Source organism: Nannobrachium achirus, assembly GCF_963921795.1.
Source record: "Nannobrachium achirus genome assembly, chromosome: 22".
NCBI lineage: Eukaryota > Metazoa > Chordata > Actinopteri > Myctophiformes > Myctophidae > Nannobrachium > Nannobrachium achirus.
Window position 1 is genome coordinate 45,643,870 of NC_137829.1, and position 19,540 is coordinate 45,663,409.

General features: G+C 44.9%; 1 protein-coding gene across 1 annotated transcript in view; it reads right to left on the reverse strand.

Annotated features, from left to right (window-relative positions):
- map2 (microtubule-associated protein 2) overlaps positions 1-19,540 on the reverse strand; it is a gene marked incomplete at both ends in the record, with an annotated part of 73,447 nt that overhangs the window by 21,854 nt on the left and 32,053 nt on the right. Inside the window, 9 exons of the mRNA XM_080752917.1 lie at positions 247-402; positions 889-1,052; positions 1,702-1,758; positions 2,231-2,372; positions 6,667-6,722; positions 10,603-10,743; positions 11,561-11,809; positions 13,713-14,364; positions 14,473-16,685. Coding sequence (XP_080609043.1) covers positions 247-402; positions 889-1,052; positions 1,702-1,758; positions 2,231-2,372; positions 6,667-6,722; positions 10,603-10,743; positions 11,561-11,809; positions 13,713-14,364; positions 14,473-16,685 — 3,830 coding nt within the window. The remainder of the gene's footprint in view (positions 1-246; positions 403-888; positions 1,053-1,701; positions 1,759-2,230; positions 2,373-6,666; positions 6,723-10,602; positions 10,744-11,560; positions 11,810-13,712; positions 14,365-14,472; positions 16,686-19,540) is intronic.

Genomic DNA, 19,540 nt, shown 5'->3' on the forward strand with positions numbered 1-19,540 from the left:
CAATGTGGCTTAGAAATGATAAAAAACGGTCCTGACTGAAAGAAAAGATTTTCGCGAAATAAACAGGACATACTCCGATTACATTTACTCGGATTACTTTTCTCGCCAGTACTCTCGCCGGTAGGCAGAATGACGCGTTGCCATGGGCACCAGCAACACACACACGTCATACATCCGGGCACTCGATGTGTTAAATATCTGAATACACAAATTGACATGAATCCAAGGAGGGTGGGGGTTTCTCACCTGGCCTCCTTTGGGCTGGTACTTGATGTTGTCCGTGGAGCCGATCTTGGACTTGACGTTCTTGTAGTCGGGGAGCGGCTGGTTGATGATGCGCAGCTGCTTGGGCGTGGTGGCGGGCGACTTGGGCGGGGTGCGCACCAGCGCCACCTTCCTCTCCTGGGGAGTATGGCAAGGGAGGGGAACGATTGTGGGATTTATCAAATCACATGATTATTTTGTTGCTGTCAGGCGGAATCCTCTTATCTCCGTATTTTAACGTTTTGTGTTTTTTTTTTCATAAATCAACATCATACTTCATACTCGCATTCTGTGTAAACAACACGGCTTACAAAAAGGCAATGGCTGGACGGATTTTTCAGCAGATTTTTGAAGCTGATGAAATACCCGCACACGCACAATGCATAGTCTGTGTCCGATCGCGCACGATGGAATCTCCAGCGCCCACGTTAAAAGGTAAGAGAAGCCAGGCAGTGAAAGACAGCGACATTTTTGGGTTGCTCGGCTGGTCCAGTCAATGAGTTAAGTAAGGCATTCATTTCCAAAAAAAACACAAAAAGTGAAAATAAGGAAATAAGAGGTCTCTGCCCGACAACAACAGCAACAAAATGGTGGTTAATAGTAAAAGCAGGTTCATTCCTCTACCTGGGAGAGCAGGCTGAGGGAGCGCGGGGTGCCAGGCGTCCGCGAGGACAGCGAGGAGTAGCTGGGCGGGGTGCCCGGGGTGATGCCCGTGGAGCCCCCCGCCAGGGGGGTGCGGGGCGTGGAATGACCGCTGCGGGCTGAGCGGGAGCGGCCCGTCTCTGCACCTGGTTTGAGGGCCGGGGGAGGGGGGTGGGGGGGTAAAGACGAACAACATTTTGTTGAGTACTTATAAGCCCCTTTTCAACTGCAGCTTTAGCACCACACTACACGACACTACACCGCACCACACCACACCACACCACACCAGTGAAACCACACCACACCACATTAAAATATCGGTAAGAAACAAATTGACCCTTTTAAATGTGATTATAATACAATATTAATTTGTATAACAGCTATTCTAATTATAATACACTATAATGGGTTATAACTATTACTATGACAACTATAATACACTATAATAGTGGTTATAACACAATATATTCTATTATAATGTATTACAACTATATCCTGGTGTAAATGAAAAATGAAAAGTCAGTGAGTGATCAGTCATTATGAAGTGTTTGGCCCTATTTGGCCTAGCTCAGACCTACTCTGGATTGTATACTTTTTTAGTACCATGTTTAGTACCGCTTTCACACCACTCTACCCAAGGTCCTTGTAGTGGAAAACCTGGCACAAGTCGGCGGTGTGGAGTGGTGTGGTGTTGGGCCATGTCAGTGGAAAAGGGGCTATAGAACCCAATTTCAACTCCTCCTCAAATAATTGTTCCTCACTAATGCTCATTGTAAGACGCGGAGCGCCCTCTACCTGTCATACTGGCGGCGCGTCCTGTCCTGTGCTCCGCCCTCATCTCAGTGCGGAACGCTGTGCAGGGGAGAACAGGGAAAGATACAAGTCGGGTACACATTATTATGCATTGATACTTTAACCGTTATTTCATGCTTTAACTATTGAAAAATAGCAGATATACAAGCTCACAGCGCGGCACTCGAGCTTAATTGTAGATCTACTATTTTAGAAAAATCGTGAAGGTAGGTTTCTGAAAAACCTACCTTTCTATGTCAGTGATTCCAGAACTTTTTCAAAATTATATGTATTTGCACCCATATCAAAATACTTAGTTCCAGTTCCAAATAATATACTCGATACAGTCTTTTCTCACTCTCTACCAAATCTCTTTGTCAAAAATAACCGATCTACAACCTCACAAATAACCGATCTACAAAGCTCACAAGCTTTTGACGAATCTCTTTGTCAAAAATAGCCGATGTGGATAATGGATGTCGGGGATATTTTGATGATCGTGATAACAACATCGTAAAGCGTATCATCGTACATGTGGGTCTGCGCGGCGCCGTGGAGCCAGAGCTGGTGATGGAGGTGGAGCTCTCCTCGTGTTCGTGGGGGCTGCGGCGGCTCAGGATGGAGGCGGGCCGCGGCAGAGAGGAGCGCTTCTCTGGACTTCGTGAACCACCGTCCTGTCACGCACGCACGCACACAAAGCACACACACACACACACACACACACACACACACACACACACACACACACACACACACACACACACACACACACACACACACACACACACACACACACACACACACACACCTTTTATAAACACCAGTAAGACTCCCTAATTGGGAGATAAGCGACCGTCAGGTTGCATACACAAGCTTTAGAAGGCAATCGTAGCCAATCAGGAGGGAATATGGGAAATGTGACAGGTGCATGTTGATGACATGACTGTACATGACTGTAGAGATGCTGTGTACCGCTTTGCGTGATTTTAGGGCAAAATTTGTAGGAGCAGTGTCCAAAAATGTGTTTTTCAAGAATCGGCCTCATGGTGGCGCTAGAAGAGGGAAATGTGAGAAATGAGTGGTGGAGGTTGTCGTTTGGCAGCCAAGGAGTGTGTGTGCAAGGTTTGGCATGGATATGGGCAACGGTGGCGGAGATATAAGTAGGGCAAAAGTGTGACGTGACGGACAGACAGACGGACTGACTGACTGACTGACAGCCGGTGGAGGTTTTGATAGTAACTGCGACCTGACGGTCGCAATCAGAGGTTCATCCGTTCAGAGCGTACTGTTTGCACTCAGCGCCGATGTGTAAAAGATTGTTCGGAGGTGGAGAAATTATCGTCTCTGTTGGGCAGAAACCCCACACCGTATGGCCAAATACTTTTCAGGATTCAAATTCAAAAGTAGAAGATGTAGATCTGCTACTTTTGATACTTTAGTGCAGGGGTCTTCAAAGTTTTCAGGCCAAGGACCCCTTAGTTGAGAGAGAGATGAAGCAGGGACCCCCACATTTTCATACATTCCATATAGTTTAATTGTTTGACAGCACAATCATCAGTGTGTTTTGGATTCATGTCAATTTGTGTTTTCAAATATTTAACCACTTGAACCGTCAATACTTAATAAACTTGACCTTTCACTCTGTACTTAGTCTGAAAATAGCCGATCTACAAGCTAGATCTGCTATTTTTGTCTAAAGTTATCAGAATATGGATGTTAGGGTTCAAGTGGTTAATATAAAAAAAGGAGAAAAAAGTTTCTATCACAAAAAGATTTAGAGGACCCTCTGTAGTAACTCTGAGGACCCCCTAGGGGTCCCGGACCCCCTGCTTTAGTGTGACACTGTAGTATGATCAAGTAGGGCATTCATTTATGCGGGAAAAAGAAGATGGAAAAAAAGAAAATTAGGTTTCTGCCCAACAGCAATGAAATGCATAAAAAAAAAAATTAATTTGAGGTCAAGTGCAAACTCTGGGGGGTGGAAATCACCTTCCGCTGGGACCCCAAATGATGTCCGCTGCTCAAGCAATAAAGATTACAATGGTTTCAAAACTGGGCCATCCTTGAGGGGTGGCCCAATTTTGAAGGAATTCTAATATATCTCAAACTTAAAAAAGACATGACCCGCATTTGGGCATGCAGTGGTGGACAGTGGTCTTTTTTTGAGATCGTGCCTTCTTCTAATTGCACTGACGTACATTGTACATAATTATCGTCACTGTTGGGCAGAAACCTCGTATCAATCATTTATCAAATTTAGAGGCCCTCATTTGTGGAACTGTCAAGATGCTTCACTGAAGTCATCAATATCCTTGCCAGTATTAAAAAAAACATCTAAAGCTATATCTTATTTCGTCCTTACTGTAGTCAACATGATTTAATTTACTGATGTGTTATCTTTCTTAATGTTCTTTTTTCTTTTTCTCTTGTCTTTTGTTCTTTTGTGCAGTTTCTGTGTTTTTATCTCTTTATTGCACAGCTGCCTCTTTTGTGGTATTCTACTGTATTGTTCTTATTGAACTTTTAAATCTGTAATTTTATTAACTTTTCCAATAAGGGAAGGATTCCAAATAAGCCTGATGGCTTCTTCCTTTCCTCGCACTGTATTTTGTTCCCATGTATATGTAATGTTACATGTTTTATATGATGTGCTAATAAACTAAACTAAACTAAAAACTAAACTATCTACAAGTTTCAAAATTGTAAATTTTTTCGCAAAGTAAAGCCCTGCTTCATCACACAAGGCCGTCGCACAAAAGTAGTGAAAACAGCCGATCTACAAGCGCACAACGCCTCGCACCGCGAGGCGTTGTGCGCTTGTAGATCGTCTGTTTTCACTTGTTTAAATAATTTTTTAAATGATGAATGCAAAACAAACGGTTTTGGACATACAAGGAATCCACCCGTCGACGACGTTACGTATTTTGTCGTGCAAAAGTGCATGAAATAAACCGAACTGAACTGTCTTACAGTTACTTCACCCGTAATGTCTGTTCAGGCTGTACAGCGTGGGCAGTTAAGGAGCAACTCTGAGGCCTTGACATTTAAGAAGCGTTATTTCAGGAAGAATAACTGTCATTAGCGCCACGGAGGAGGAGTGAAATGGAGTCACGACACTCGCCGCCGTGGGAGAAATGTCACAGGGTGAAGCAACACCCACTAAGTAAATACCCCTGTGAAGAGGATTATTAATTCTACCTTGTGGGGGGGGGGGGGGGGGGGGGGGGAAAGAAAGGAAACAAGAAATGTCATATTATACCAGCTTATGCCAAGCTAAAACCCTTGAAAAGTACTCTTGCATCTTACTAACCGTTACCAAAAAAATATTAAACTCGAGAGCTCAATTAAGGCGCTCAATTATAATGCTCACTGGTGGATTAAAGGCGGTTAAACATTGGTGCGTTTTGGAAATCCGAAATCCGCAAAAAAAAAAAAAAAAAAAGAGTTTTTCAGGCCAAGGACAGAGAGAGGAGAGAGAGAAAAAGCAGGGACCCAGTGGCGACAGCTGCGAAAATCGAAGAAAATCAACCCTGTTCCAAAAATAATTAAGACCGTAGGTCGCAGTTAACCATGAAAACCGGGACATCTTGTCCACGTATCCGCGTATCTCTGTAGGTCACGCCTGACACTGTGGTTCCCCTGACACATCACTGTGACATCATAGCTGTGGCTTCACTGTGATGGCACACTAACAGATTCCCTTTATGCCTATATATGGAGTTCCCTGATGTCATCAATATTAAGCCCATATCTAACAGGACTTCATATGGGAATGCCCATAGCCTGTATACGGAGGCTACATCGGCTACATACCATGCTAACAGAATCCATATATGGCGAAGACATATGGCCAAGACAGCCCATATCTGTGTGGCTGGTTCTACAGACAGGGATCTCCATGTATGGGCATAAAAGGGTATGATGTCAGATGTCTTAGACATCATAGAACTTTCACATAACGAATAACTGAGTAAGCATGTTTGGGCTCTCACAGCATATCTCCATATACAGTACATGAATCTCCATATATGGGTACCAGGGGTCTCCATATATGGGTAACTGGTCCGATATACATCACTGGCCAGATGGCAAAGAATTGGTACGCATGTCGCCGGGTGAACGTGTTGCACGGACTGATCCAGTCACCGAGGATGATGATGCATGGAACTCTGTGACCGGAGCTCTTACGCCCGTTCAGAGTATGGGAAGGCATTGCCGACTCCCCGTTGGCTTAAAGGACGGCCAATGATGAAATAGTGATGAAAAAGTCACTACTAGCACAGCGACTGAATATGGACCAGCTTGCTTTCAAAATCTGGTAAAAAAAATCACAGAGTAAAGGGCCATTCACACTGAGCACTATAACTACCAGTAAGACTCCCTAATCGGGAGATAAGCGTCCGTCACGTCGCATACACAACGTTTAATAGGCAATGATAGCCAATCAGGAGGGAATATGGGAAATGGGACAGATCCATGTTGATGACATGACTTTAGAGATACTGTGTACCACTTTGCGTGATTTTAGGCCAAAATCTGTAGGAGCAGTGTCCAAAAATGTGTTTTGCAAAAATCGGCCTGATGGTAGCGCTAGAAGAGGGCCATGTGGGAAATCAGGCCTGGGGTTTGTGATTTGCCACCCAAGGAGTGTGTGTGCAAAGTTTGGCATCGATAGGGCCAACGATGGCAGAGATAGAGTAGGGGCAAAAGTGTGACGTGATGGAAAGACGGACGGACAGACAGCCAGCCAGCCGGTGGAGCTTTTCATAGTAACTTGCGACCTGACGGTCTCAATAAAATATATAGTTTTAAAATCCAAGTGGATGGCAGCGTTTATTATAAAAAAAAAAATACAACGGTGGAGGATAGAGTTTATCTTTATAGTTCTCATGCCCAGTGGGAACGGCGCTGAAATCTCGTCCAGCTATGAGCTTTTATTGTGAAATGATTGTAGTGGTGGACACTCACCGAGGCTCTGTCCCTCGATTGTCTGGCTACACTGAGGGGCTGGCGACCTTCAGGTACTGCAGAGAGAGAGAGAGAGAGAGAGAGAGAGAGAGAGAGAGAGAGAGAGAGAGATGAAGAGACATAAGAGATGATCATGATGATGAAGACAGCAAGTTTGGGCGTTTACATATCGTCGCTATCGGGTGGAAACCTTGTATCCAAAACCGTTAACCTTTCAGGGAATAACAACAATAACCTGTGTTCCAATGGATCCAATGTAGATATAATTTAGTCCCAAGCTCTTGTCAATATCTTTCATGGGTTCAATAGTTATAAAACAAAGGACACAGAATGAACCACTATATTGTTGTTGTCGGGTGGAAACCACGTATGTCCAAAACCGTTCATTTGTATTTATCATTTTAAAAATTATTTTTTTAACAAGCACACAACGCCTCGCGGTGCGAGGCGTTTTGTGCTTGTAGATCGGCTATTGTTTTGTGCGACAGTCTTGTATGATGAAGCAGGGGTTTACTTTACAAAAAAAGCGTACCAATTCGAAACTTGGAGATACAAGCTTTCTGCCCGACAGTGACAACATATTTCAGACAATTGTTTATCCGAAACATCTAAATCTACAGGATCACAATGTGTCATATTGCGACACTGTGTGAGCTTATACTGTAGATCAGCTTATTTTCATCAACTTACTCGTACAAGTAAGTGGGGCATGAAAATATGGAGATCGAGGTTTCTGCCTGACAGCAATGATATGTGGATCTGCCCAATGAAAATGGCAATGTTAGCAGGGAAAGCCCCAACACAGAGATGCGTGGGTAACACATACAGGTAGCCTACTCTCTCTCTCCCAGAAGAAATAACACTTTCTATCTTTACACACCCTAAATCTGCCATGGCATATGGTAAGCTGTGATTATGACAAATTGCACATTGTCGCTGTTGCGTGGAAAGACCTTGTATGTTCAAAACAAAACGGTTAGTTTTCAAGCCACAAAACATGCCACAAACATTCCACAAATGCAAAAAAACAAACAAACAAAAAAAACACAAATGCCTACAAAAAAGAAAAAAGAAATCACAAATGCCACATAAAAAAAACCCACAAATGTCATTTTTTTTAAGCTTCCACAAAATTTATTTTGAAATACTGCTAAAATAGCTGTCCACAAGCTTACAACGTGCCACAATGCGACACGTTGTGAGCTTGTAAGATCGTCTATTCACCTATTAAGTTGAAATGTGGAGAAACAATGTTTCTGCCCGACAGGGCTGATATCGTCATCCCAGTTTTTGACATATCGTCAAAAACTGTTTCTTTTCTGAAATATATATATATATATATATATATATATATATATATATATATATATATATTTTTTTTTTTTTTGCAAAAGTAGCAGATCTGCGAGCCCAAAATACGTTGCCTTGCACCGCGCTTCGAGATTGCAGATCTGCAACATTTGATGCTTTTGTGTGATTCTGTAGTAGGCTATGATCAAGGCGTTCATTTAAGGATTAAACACAAAATAGTTAAGGATATGGAGATAAGAGGTTTCTGCCTCCAGGGGTGACATTCAGTGCCAACAGGCTGCTTAGGGAAATCTGTCTTCTGCAACCATTTGGCTTCTCACACAGAATGGAGGAGGAGATGGTATGGTATTTATTATAAGGCAGGCCAAGCCCTGGGGACGAGCTAATTGGGGCAATGCAGCATCTAGGGAGGGGAGGGCATCTCAAACTCTTCAGCTCAACACACCCCAAAAAATATACATTTGGTGTCTAATCCCCGGGACCCAAAATAAAATAAATAAATAATACCTTTAACCACTTAAAAAGGGACATTTCACTTTCAAACAGGTTTGGGGTCATTTTAATGTCTTTTGCCTACTCTCTCTGGCTTTTGTGTGCGCTCCCCAGACAAAGTAGCTTGATTCAGCATTCAAATGTTTGCTACAAACCCGTTGTAACTCCATTGAAAACACTGACTGTTGTTGTTGTCCTTCTAATATGTGAGGGGCTGTGTTGTTTCAATTACTTTTTGGAAAATGAAAAGTTAATAAATAAAAAGATAAATGAAAATGTATTAAACAAGTAATTGAAAAAACGCAGTCCCCTCACGCATGGAAGGACAATGTCAGTCACCAGAACGAAGAACGGGTGTTTTCAATGAATCTATCACAGTTAAAATAGAGTTTGAAGATAGAATTAGTTTTGTATAGGAACGTTGCGTGTCTGATAAAAATGAAAATAGCGCAGCATGACCCATAAAAATGGTTACATGACCAAAACATTGTTTGGTTAAAACCCTGCTTTAAAACCCATTTAGAACGGGTACACATTATTGTGTATTATTATTTAATGCTTTAACTATTGAAAAATAGCAGATATACAAGCTCACAGCGCGGCACCGAGTGCCGCGCTGCGAGCTTGTAGATCTGCTATTTTTGAAAAGTCGTGAAAATTAGAATTTTGACCCGATTCTATAAGTGTCTTTTGAATCCTTCTAAGGTTTTTTGAAAAACCCTATGCTTCTATGTCAGCAATCTGGCCAGCCATCGTCAAAGAAAAGGTCCTTTTCACTTAACTGGAGCTCAGTTAGTCTGTTCTTGAGAGACTACAACAGTATGTGCTAGTTGTTCTCAAACCTTTTCATGTGAAGGACCCCCAAACTGATATTTAGGCCTACTTGGCCACGGACCCGCATCTCAGAATATCTAGTTCCAGGGACCACCCAGAAGCAAAATTTGAGTTACAAACGTTCGCTTTGAAAAATACATATATTCAAAGATTTGCACACATTTCCACAACTTTTTCAAAAATAGCAGATCTACAAGCTCACAGCACGGCACTCGGTGCCGTGCTGTGAGCTTGTATATCTGCTAATTTTAGGCCTAAATGGGTTAAGTGACACAATGCAGGGGCGTGAGAATGGGAGAAGTGGAGTGCAAAGTGCCTCCATAACCCAGGAACAGTTGGGGAGTCGAAACACAACGAGGTCCTGCACACAACTCCACCACACACTACTAGTTGCCTGGCAACCACTGCCATTACAAAATAAATAAATAGATATATAAGCCGCTACGTAACTCCGTTTTAACTCCACAGAGACAGAATATTTAACCCAATTCAGCACAATAATGAGTCTCTTACTCCTATGTACAATGCCCAAAGACAGGCATTGTAGCAAAAATAAAGCATAGAATAGAATGGTAAAATGGTATGATTCTATTCCAAATATTAGGCTGCAGCCCGTTTGGTGAAAAACTACTTATATTTCGTGTAATGTTATACATGTTGTTTATTAACAAAATCAATAGACATTTTTCCAGGACCTTCTATGACCCATGAACAATTCCAAACCTTTTCCAGTACTGGATTTTTTTCATTTTTTTTTTTCAAAATATTTCCAGGAATTTCATGACTGGGAATCCTGAACAAAATACTAAATTAACTAAAATATCGGTAGGCCTAATGGCTATCGGCAAAATTGTTAATTTAAACATCGGTTTCATTATCAGTACCCTGGAGTTCCCATATCTGTGCATAGAACCTCTAAGAACCTCTAACGTGAAACTGCAGCACTGGGGGAACCCAAGGGTGCAGCCCAGAACACATGCATGGGGAAAAGAGTGAAGAAGAAAAAGATGACGCATTCAAAACAACAACCAAATGAGCAAAGGAAAAAAAAACTAAAGAAAAACGTATGGCAATTCATTTCTTTCTTTCTTTTTAATTAGTGCAGCGTGACAGAGACAAAACACAAGTTAGTGTTGATAATAAAAAACAAAAAAAACAAAGATGGAAGCCGAGGCAACAACGACGACGACAACAACAACACGGATGGCAGGCAGCGGTAGGTGAAAGGATGTGAGGAGAGATTGAGAACAGGGTTTGCTTGGTGTTTCGGGACGGGACAGCGGGTCCAGCAGGGGTCACCTGTGGCTCTCCTCCGGGGGCAGGAGTGGTGCTGGGTGGGACGGGCGTGGGGGCCGGACGCTTTCAGAGCGCTCCTCCTGGACGGGGAGCGAGTCTGAAGAAGCTCCGCTTTTTTAGTCTGCTCCGTCTTCTTTATCACAGCTAAGAGAGGGAGGGAGGGGGGTGAAAAGATACATCGATAGATGATGGGTACAGATTCGTATTGCCCCCCCATATTCCAGCATATAGTAATGAAACACTGGTTGCAAATGGTATACTATTTTCAGCTTGACAAATTGCCTATTGTCTCTAAATCAGAGGTTTTCAAAATGGGTGACGGGGCACCCTGGGGTGCCGTGATGCCAGTCCAGGAGTGCCGCGAGATAATTTAATAATATTTGGAATTCATCAATATCACTACATGAATATATCACTTCACTATGCTTAGTAAAACAGACCTGATTTGCACTGTACTTGATGAGTTCTTTTTCCATCTACGACAACTCTCTTCACCAAAAATAGCCGATCTACAAGCTCACAACACGTCACAACGTGATGCGCTGTGAGCTAGTAGATCGGCTATTTTTGGTATTTTGGTATTATTTATAATGTATTAAGGCATATTTGTCAAATTAGCCAAAATGCTGTACTATTTTTTTTGGTGATCATTAGAATGTCTAGAACATGTACATATGTTATTATTGTGAAAAATATCCCCCATATGTAAATTAGAGCATGATTTATGATTTATGATTTATGGCTATAAAACCTTACAAAAACATTTTTTTGAAAAAAACTTTACATTTTCCTCTTATTAGGACTCCTACAACACCATCTGATTTTTTTCAATTTTTTATTTCAAGTATTTCTATATTCGGGCCTTAGAGGGTTAAATCGGTGTTCCAGGTCTAAATGCGTTCAAAACAATTCACCATCAGTCATATTGATATAAGGTCATAAAAGAGCTTGTGACGCGAACCTTTCTTCTTCTTGGTCTCCTCTCTGGGGATGTAGACGGGTTCTTTGCGGACGGGCCTGCACTCTGGCGTGGACATGCGCCCCTTCACCCTGCCGCCTTTGGCCTTGGAAGCCTTGAGGGTCTTCTCCTGCTGTAGGGGCTTCTGCTGCTGCCTCTCCTGGGGCGCAGCAGCAGCGCGGAGCTTCTTGGCCGGGCTGTCCAGCTTGGGCAGGGGCTCGATCTGCTCCGTAGCCATGCTCTTATCGTCATCTGAGGAGGAGACAGGGTGGGGTGGAGATGAAGGATGATGCTTACTATGACTTACGGTTGGATCTAGAACAGGGGGTCCTCAGAGTTACTACAGGGGGGCTGCCAAATCTTTGTGTGATAGGATAATTCTTTTAGATGAACAACTTGAACCCTCGCATCTCTATTCTGAGGAGAACTTTGGCCTAAAATAGCAGATCTACAAATAGGTTTCGGCAAATAGGTTGGGTGTGAAGGTAGAAAAAAAGAGCAGACCAAGTACCGAGTGATAGGTCAAGTTTACAAAGTATCGACAATTTAAGTGATTAAATGTCTGAAAAAACACATTAACACAAATCCAACATAGACTGATGACAGTGCTGTCAAACTAGTCTATGAATCTATGAACGTATAAAATCGATGAAAATTTGCAACACAGTTTTATACAACATGTACGTCTGTCTCTCAGCAAAGGCGTCCTTGGCCAGAAAACATTGAAGACCCCTGATCTAGAATACAAGGATTGAAGGAGTGGTTCACCCAAGAAATTATTCTTTTGCTATCGTTTACCTACCCGGCGGTGTCTTCGACTCGCGGGGAGTTTAAGTTTGTAAAACATTCCTTAACGGTGAATCCAGAATAAAAACAAATAAGCTCCGGTCGAACCTTATGGGAACGCCCATGTGTGTTCTTCACTTGCCAGGTGGGAGGCTCTCTCCATTCCGACATGTCGCCACTCCGAAATTGACTTCTTATTGTCGGAGTGGCGACACACCCATGGGGGTTCGGTTTAGGGTTAGGGTTAGAGATAGGGTTAGTGTCGGAATGGAGACATGTCGGAAAGGAGACATGTCGGAGTGGAGAGATGCACTCGAGCCAGGTCTAGCCATGGTAAATAGGAGGTAGGGATATCACGTGACAACGGGGATGCGCCATATCCATGGGTGCCAGTATCGCGAGACTATCCATCGTTTCCTCTCTGGGAACCAAATCTACTTCGGAGACAGAAACGATTATCATTTACTGTTATTATTATTATTTCATTATGTATTGTGCACATCGAAAAGCAAGTGATTGTAAAAATACCTTTGATATATTTTCTTTTATATTCCTGAACAGATTATATGACAAAGGTCTCTGTCGTTCATAAATAGTGTTTCTTCCAGGTTTGTTCATGAGGTGATCTCAGCCGGCTCCATTCACTGTCACACATTTCATCTCACTTCCGGTGCGAGTTCTGGCACCCATGGTGAGCTTCATGGCCAGACATGGCGCATCCCCGTTGTCACGTGATATCCTTTCCTTCCTTATCTTCCCAGGAAGTGTTTTAAAGATTTTCTTTAGTGATATTTTCTTTAGTGATATTTCGGTAAGAGTTTCTCAGCAGACTTTGATAGAAGAGTCTAAATGATAATATGAGCGGTGTTTTGTATGGACATATTTATTTTTATAGTTTTGCTGTTGTTAATTCGGGTTTCGGATCAACTTTTCCCCCATTTTTGGATTCTGGATTCATGTTTAACAAACTAAAACACTCTGCGATTCAAAGACACCACCGGTAAACGATCGAAATTAAGTACTTTCTTGGGTGAACCACTCCTTAAATCACTTGAACCCCAGCATCCGTATTTTCACAGAAAATAGCAGATCGACAAGCTTATAACGTGTTGCGCTGAGCTTGCCGATCGGCTATTTTCCGCGAAAGCTGCTTTCCCCACAAAAATAAGAGAACAGAAAAGACATGTTCAGGTCATGGAATGTTCTTGGTTACGCATCATGGTCAAAAAGATCCAATAGACATTATTTCCTTACCCATCAAGCTGTCTGTCGATGACTGGAGCCTTGAAATAGGGGTGGAGGGAAGAGGAAACAAAAAGAAAAAAGAAGTAGAAAGGAACAAACAAGCAAACAAACAAACAGATCTCACCTTGAGTGTCGATCCAGGAGCTGTCCAGAATGGAGTCGTCCATGGTGGTCTCGTCCCTGTCGTAGCTCTCCGTCTGCCCCTCTGTCTCCGTGGTGGGGGCCTCCTCCTTCTCCGGGGATGCGGGAGTCTCCTCCTCCGGAGCCTCCGGTACATCGGACACCTCCTCCAGGCTGGCGGCCTCCAGCTCGGCCTCCCGCGCCATCTCCACAGACTCCTCCTCCTCCTCCTCCTCCTCATCCTCTCCCTCTTCTTTCCCGACAGCCGCCTGGCGGGCCTCTGTGTCGGGCTTCGGTGCGGAGAAGCGAACGCTGTGTCCGCCGGGCTCCTCTCCCTCGTCGATGGTCTGGACCACGGTGATGAAGTCGTCCTCCACGGTCACGACCGACTCGATGGCGGCGCGGCTCTCGGGGACGTCCCTGACCGCCGCCACGGCCCCTGGGCCCCCCGCTGCCGCGTCGTTGTCTTCCTCTTCTTCCCCCTTTGCAGCTTTTTCCTGCTCCGCCGTAACGGGTTTTCCGGTCTCTTTCTCCGCAGGCTTCGTCACTGCCACGTCCTTGGCCATCTCAACAGCTCCGACAGGCTCTACTGCCAGCTTGGCTTTCTCTTTCTCTTCCCTCTCTTTCTCCTCCCTCTCTTTGTCCTGCCTCTCCCTCTGCTCTTTCAGTGCCTTCTCCCTTTCTTCCCTTTCCTTCTCCTCTCGCTCCACCTTTTCCCTCTCCTCTCTCTCCTTCATCTCCCTCTCTAGCTTCTCTCTCTCTGCCTTCTCTTTCAGCTCTCTCTCCAGTTGTTCCTTCTCCTCCTGCTCTTTCTTCTCCCGCTCCTCTTGCTGCGTCTTTTCCCACTCCTCTTTCTCCCGCTCCTCCTTTTGCTCCTTCTCTTTCGTTTCCCTCTCCTCCCTCACTTCCCTCTCTGCCTCCTCCTGTGTGTGTGGCCCGAAGGCGGGCGAAGCCGCTTTCCCCTCTGCTGCTTTCCCCTCTGCCTCGTCCTGTGTTTGTGGCCCGAACGTGGGCGAAGCCACTTTCCCCTCTGCCTCGTCCTGTGTTTGTGGCCCGAACGTGGGCGACGCCACTTTCCCCTCTGCCTCCTCCTGTGTTTGTGGCCCGAACGCGGGCGAAGCCGCCCTTTTGGGCGAGCCGTAAGCCTCGTACTCCTTCAGCTTGGCCGGGGAGAGCACCGGCGAGAGCAGCTTGTCGTCGTCGATGTTGCTCTCCACGGAGGAGGCCGGCGACGGCTTCAGGGGACGCGCGATGCGGTCCTTGGCCACGCCGGTCAGCTGGTACACGTCCTCCGCGTCCACCTCCTCGTACGCCTCCTGGTGCACCAGCTTGACCTTCTCCCTCAGCTCCCGCAGCTCCCTCTCCTCCTCCATGCTCAGGGGCCGGTCCTCCATCTCCAGCTTGCGGATCTTCCTCTCGTAGTCGGCGATCTCGGTCTCTGACGCCGTCGCGTCCCCGCTGGCCTGCCGCTCCGTCTCACTGAGTGACCGCTCAGCTTCCTCCAGAGTAACTGTGACGGTCGGTGTCACAAACTCGGCCGGCTGGCCGGGCGGTGTCTCGTCCATAGCAGGCTTGCTTTTTCCTTCAGCAGAGTCTTTCCTCTCCGCTTCTTTTTGGTCTTTTTCTTTGGTAACCTCATCAGTTCCTGATGGCTGGATCTCATCTTCCGATGTGTCCCTGACTGCCAATTTCCTGGCCTGTTCGGCTACCCTCGCCTCGAGGACAGAGGGGGTGAAGGCCTGTGCAGAAGTGTCCGAGGGGCTCAGGACATCTGCAGGGGAAGGCATGGGCCCTGAATACTCACTGAACACACAGTATCCCATGTCTTCTGTCAGGCTTTCACTCTTAATGGCTGAAGGACTCTGTTCTCCTGAAACCAGGCTGGCCATTGGGTCACTGGTGAAGACATCGGAGGGAACTGACTTCCTTCGAATAATCTCCGGGTCCGTGTTCTCTGAAGCCAGTCTGGACCGGGTCCCGGCAAGGTCCAACATCTCAGGCAGGTCTGGGGCCATCACTGTGCCATTTTTGTAAGTATACTTTGGAGGATGAGCGTAGTCAGGGGACTGTAATGGTGGACTAGCTTTGGTAGCGGGCTCAGTGCTCTGAGGAGGAGATGATGAGTCAGAGGTGATGGAGGCTGCAGTCTCCAAGATCAGGGGAGGAAAGGGTGGAGGCTTCTCAGCAGACGGGGTGGAGACTGGGAGGTAGTCTGCTGACTCATCCAGACTTCCACTGGTATAGGACATAATGTCTGTGGCTAGCGGGGTGAAGTTCCTACTAGGTCTGCTTTGATCCATTGCTCCGATGGTGATGTTGAGTGAGTAACTTCTCTGCTCGAGGGCCAGTTTCCCTGGAGAAAGCCTGCATTCGTTGCTCCTCTCAGGAACTATAAACACTCTGGGGTCTTCTGCTGGACTCTTCCTCGTCTCTGGTTTGTCCTGGACCTGAGCCAGGGTACTGTAACTCATTTCTTGCGGCGAGGGAACAACCGCAGTCTTCTCTCCAGCTGTGCTTAGTTCATAATAACCTTCGCCCGAAGCCCTCGGCTGCGGGGCCTCCTCCACCTCCGAGGTGGACGTTTCAAAATACGCAGACATGCCCGATTTGTCGCCCGCGTCTCTCGAATCTCCTCCTTGGACTTTGACGTCCATCGGACAGAAGTCGGGCTGAGCGGCGATGCTGCTGAACTCTATGACTTCCACCGAAGGCTGCTTCTCGGACACTGTGATGGGTTCGCCGTACGAGGGCTGGAGTGTGTGTGGAGCGCCGGGTTCTTTGGACTGGTTCTCGAGACTCGGTGGAACAAAGGAGGGCATGTCCATCGTGGGGCTCTCCGGCACCACCCGCTCACCCGCAAAGAAACCCTGCATCGGGGGTTCAAACGGCTCCTCCGGACGCTTCTCTGATCCGATGCTGTCGGGGCTCATGGAACCACTCCTCTCGCTGCCAGGCTTGTCCGTGTCCATCTTCAAAGCTGAAAACACATCTTTAAGTTGGCTGTTTTTTTAAATCACCACAGAGGTACTGTACGTCAACTTGTGTCATGCTGCAGGCGAGATAAAGGTTAGCCGAGGATTAAGAAAGCCATCGTCACGGTTCACAGGCAAAGCTTTTCCTCAGAAACTTACAGCACAATGACACGGCCATCACTGGAGAACAACGGCGGTATCATGAGGTCCATCGACTCGGATGTGCATGACAATGGCATGGAATGGTGTCACAGAACGGGAATGATGTCACAGAACTGGAATGGAGCAACTGTGGCATAAGATGAGTAGAAACCAAGCAGTGACAAATGGGACCACGTTATCCATGTGAGCATTTCAAAGACAACTGATATAGATGAATATAACATTTCTGTCATTCTTACAAAATACACTGAAATCTTTCATGGATTTACAGGTTTAAAATTTGTCACAGTAATTTAGCATATACTGTAGATTACTAAAATGTTGTATCTATTTCATACCAAAAAAAGCAACTCAATTTATTGAATGACAGAGAGATGCCATATAATGTACAAATATAAAAAATAAGAATAAAAACCTAAAACAAATGGGAATTTTGTTAAGAAAATAGTCAATTTGAAGATGTATGGATCGGTCGCGAAATTTCGTAAAAAAAATGGTGGCTGACATATGTGCAGTACAACCCATTGTCATTTCCTGGGTGTCATATTTTGGAACCTTAGTGCCCACGTACTGACACAGGGGGCGCCCTTTCACATACAATGTTGACAGACGGAATGTCGACCAAGTTGGCTCAATTTGCCCTTTATTTGTCTTGTCTTATTTAATGTTCCTCCCTTTTCTCCTCATTTATGCATTATGGCAATTTCCCCCGAAACTTTACCCCTGCACAAACTGGATGTCCTCAATCTACGCCAGGGGTGGGCAACTTTGATGATAGAGGGGGCCACTGTATTTCCACACTCACTACAGGGGGCCACATTGCATATTGTTGCTGTCGACAGAAACCCCTTATCTCCATATTTGAACGTTACTTATTTCGTAAATGATCTCCCACTCCTTCATTCTACTGTCACGAATAATTAGCTACAAGTGCTAAACGCGTCGCAAAGTGGCGTGTTCTTTATTTAGTTATACTGTACTTACAACATGTAAACTTTATGAACTTTATTGCAAATAAGTTGGACATGAAAAGAGTAGCCAACAATTGTAATACTAGCCATCAAAAACTACTAATATGGACTGAAGTAATTAAAGGAGGTCCTGTTTTGCATGTTTGGAATCAATATAATATATCAGTATATTCGTATTCCGATATTAACCTGTGGGCCGCATTAAGTGAAGGTGGGGGCTGCATGTGGCCCCCGGGTCGCCAGTTGCCCATGTATGATCTATTCTACGCACTCTCAATCCCAAGGCGGCAACCTGGTGACGGCTTGGGACGAATTTCATCAAACGTTAACACTGTATTGGGTTTGATAACGCAAGCACTTCCACATTCTTGGAGTGCACAAGTGGCCGCTTGCTCACATTTGTACCAAGAAGTCACTGTAGGCCGCGGCGTTTTCGGACGCAATCCACCGCTTGTCAGCCTTCTGATTGGTCCCTGAGACTCCCTGACTGGCCAACCAGAAAAAACCATTCACTTTTTGCTATCGGGGGTGGAGTTTGTGCAGTGGAGAATGTTGCTTCAGGCTTTCAAGAACGGTCCGCACTGCGCGACACGGCGTGCGTCTAGTACAGCCGCGCGAGGTGATCGCGATTCCGCTCAATATAATGAATAAGCTTCAACAAACTAGTTCACATGGACCTTATCAATGTAACTAAGAGTTACGATTGGGTACATATATTTTAAATGGGCAGAATTACGAAAGCCAGCCTATTATGTGAGGAGAACTATAATCTGGCTGTCATCTTCCTACCCAAGATGCACTGCGCTTTCTCTTTCTATTTCTATTCTCTCTCTGATCCAGAGGATTAAACTAATTAAAACATATATTTTCGGGGGGAAACTACTGTTTTGCTATGTAATTACTGTACCTTTTTCTTCCCTTTTTCTTAATATCACGTAGATGTGTTTTTTTGGGTACTTTATATAGCTGTAATGAGGCTATGAAAAAAAGAAAAATCCCATCCACTTCCACTATAAAAGAATCTGCAATGGTGATTCTGTCCCACTGGGATTAAACAAATTAAAACATATATTTTCGGGGAAACCCCCTGTTTTGCAATGTAACTACTGTACCTTTGTCTTCCCTTTTTATTAATATCACCTAGATGTTTTTCCTTTGGTACTTTAAATTGCAATAATGAGGCGATGAAAATACCCTCTCCCCCCATTCACTGCCACTATAAAAACAATCTGCCCAGGGTCATCTGTACCACCATAGTAACAGGGCAGAATGGGGCGGGATTTGCAAAGGGGAGAATTCTGACATGATGTAAGGTTATGGTTAGGGTAAATGTTTTTGGGCTAAGCTTATGGGCAGGATAAGTGTTTGTGGTAGGGTTATGGTTAGAGTAAGTAGTTTGGTGTAAGGTTACGCTGAACTCACACCAGCTGCTGCAGCATTTCTATCACTGCAAAAATGCAAAATGTGAAACTTTTGGGATGGCTGCTGCTGTGTCTTGCAGCAATGAAAAGTTTTTTTTCTCAACTTTGCTAGCTCCACCATTCACACTGCTGCCGGTGTGAACGACGCATCTAGGATAAAGGGCTTGAATTAGGAGTGACATGGTCCACATTTCGTTGGTGTTGCAACACGGTATGCAAAAGGATAACCTTGTGGACTCCAAAGGTATTTCACAAACCATGAAAATATGACAACTAAAGCAATAGGCAATGAGAATGGGCTGGAAG